Source organism: Seriola aureovittata, chromosome 19 (genome assembly GCF_021018895.1).
Source record: "Seriola aureovittata isolate HTS-2021-v1 ecotype China chromosome 19, ASM2101889v1, whole genome shotgun sequence".
In the NCBI taxonomy this organism is placed as follows: Eukaryota; Metazoa; Chordata; class Actinopteri; order Carangiformes; family Carangidae; genus Seriola; species Seriola aureovittata.
The window spans coordinates 22,865,054-22,867,500 of record NC_079382.1 but is presented as its reverse complement, the minus strand read 5'-3'; the positions used below and the strand labels follow the sequence as shown (position 1 = coordinate 22,867,500).

The following is a 2,447-nucleotide window of genomic DNA, read 5'->3' as shown; positions in this document are numbered from 1 at the left end:
AGCCCTCACAGTCCACCACACCCAGGTCTTTGACCGAAACACGCCGCCGACTCATGGCTGCAGTCGACCTGTAGAGGGGAGACGGCAGAGAGCAGCTTGGCTCAAAGGTTCAGGCTGTGCGGCAGGTAGCACATTAGCACCTAAAAAATCGCGCCAAAAATCAGACTCCTTCTCTGAGTCATAACTCAGTCAAATCTGAACACACAGACATAATACACATATTTTTAGATTCAGTGTGACTTGCACTTCCCTTTCTATCATTATCTACCTACGTCCATTGTGAATAAATATCCACAAATGCACTTAGAAACCATAGAAATAGACGCTCCTTATAGCAGAACTTGCCTAAGAATCGTTACAGTTTACTTCTGTATCTAAGTAATCCAGTGGTAGCTGTTTGTATATTAATGGTTGAACTTCGAACAGGAAGTGCTGATGGCTAATTCAGCATATTTTTAATAATGCTAGTTTGCTAGAGTGTAAACAAATATAGGCTAAAAATACTGAGCTCAACAAACTGTAGTCCACAGCCAATTCACTGACTCTGACGACATAATAAGTCTTGTTTACAGAAGCAAAGCATCATGGTAACTGTAGGCCTGAAACTTGGAGCAGATAAAGAATGATAATAGGAAGGACAATGATATGGTTTTTTTTTTTGTTGCTGTATAAATATTTTGAGGATTTTAAGTATTTTTGGGAGGATTATAAAACATTTGTTTTTATGTATTCATGGCTGATGGGTATTTTATCGTTGTAAATTACTTTTATGTTTTATTAAAATAACCTTTTAGTGTAGAAGGATTGAGAACAGTAGAGCTGCCTTGAGTTACCTTAGCTTCATGTAATGTCCACTGCAAAAGGTAAAGTTGTACCGAACTACCCCCCCCCCCTTGCACAGAGGCAGTTTTCTATTTGTGTTTTTGTGTTTGTGGACGATGTTAAATGGACCTCTGGCCTCAATTCTGCAGACCACAATCTCACATGGTCCATGTGTGTCTCCTGGAAACCTTTTATTGTCAGAGTAAACCACATCTGTGTGTCTGTCTACAAACCTACCGGGCTTTTCTAAAGCTCAGTCTAGACCAAACTGCATCGTGCTCTTAGATTAGTCTAATGCAAGTTAAGATCATTTCACAAACACAATATATAGTACGATATAATACGAGTTAAGACTTTAGATGTTAGTTACAACAAACTTTGTAGTTACAAATCTTTGTGAAACCGGCCTCTGACCACAAGGTTCATTTAGTAGCTGTTCTGGAACTTTCGACCATATCTGACCTATAATCACTCTCTCACACCCGCACGTGCGCGCGCATGTGCGTACGTTAATAAAAGGTGTGAAGTGTATTTTATTATAACTAGTACACAATTTTTTTTGAGTTATTGAGTGTTTTGTAAGGTCACACTGACCTTTGACCTTTGACCAACAAGTTACAATCAGACAGATGTACAGACGACCCAAAAACATAATAAAGACAGAAATATGAACATCTGCAAATCCACGACAACTGAGCAAACTCCATCTGCAGGTAAAGACCATGTGATACGATCAAAAGCTCCAGAAAAGCTATGAAATGGACCTGATGTCACATCTGATGAACTTATTCCTTTTTTCAAGGAAACAAAATATAAATTTACAAATGTGACGTCACTTTTCATTTATGACACTTCACTGTCTTTGTGCTTGTTGTGTTTGGTGTTTTGTTATTGTGTGAACCGTAACACTGACGCTCGCAGTTTAGTTCCCCTGCAGATCGAATGTTGTAAATGGGGAGAACAACAATAAAAACTCTCATAAATAACATAAAGTCAAATCTTATACAGTGCACCTTCATGCAAAACTATGCAGAGTCAGTATTTCATCTCAGAGACCCTGTTGCTCTGATGATCTACAGACCTCACTGTCAGCACTTCTTACAGGAAGTGTTTCTTCTGTAGAAAGTTACATTAAAGTGACCTTTGATTGCTGCTCTCAGAGAATCAACCTGACTTATTGTCTTACCTGCAGCCTGGACATCCAGCAGCTCGGTGTGTCAACAGCAGACTGACGCTCGGCGGAGGAGGAACTTCAGTTCGTCTGTGAGAATTGAAACGACAACCCGGAGACAGACCACAGAGTCTAAATCACACTCACACATGCAAGAACACGGACGCCACATCGACTCAGCGGCATCCTTCCTGTTTCACATGTTCTTTATAATCCTTCTGCTCTCATCTGTTGCTCTGAAACTTCCTCTTTGTTTCCAAAAAATAAAACATTTCTGCAGCTGCAGTTGTTCAAATAATCATTTGTTTATTAGAGGTTTATAGTTTTTGTTGTTGGTGCAGAGTCGTGGTGTCAGAGAGCAAGAGAGAGAGAGACTGTCACTGCCACTGACAGTTCACAGCAAACACACAACTGTCTTATAATGGCTCGGTGGCTACCTTACATTTAATCTACC

General features: G+C 39.9%; 1 protein-coding gene across 2 annotated transcripts in view; it reads right to left on the bottom strand.

The window, feature by feature from the left end:
* LOC130187281 (interactor protein for cytohesin exchange factors 1-like) overlaps nt 1–2,204 on the bottom strand; it is an 8,054-nt gene extending 5,850 nt beyond the window's left edge. The window contains exons 1-2 of one of the 2 annotated variants that reach the window (XM_056404725.1): nt 2,009–2,204; nt 1–68 (exon numbers count right to left, since the gene is read on the bottom strand). The exon at nt 1–68 is cut by the window's left edge and continues 104 nt beyond it. In XM_056404725.1, the coding sequence (XP_056260700.1) occupies nt 1–55 (55 nt within the window). In that variant the 5' untranslated portion in view covers nt 56–68; nt 2,009–2,204. The remainder of the gene's footprint in view (nt 69–2,008) is intronic. The other variant, XM_056404726.1, reaches the window with a different exon arrangement.
* Nucleotides 2,205–2,447: the final 243 nt, after the last annotated feature.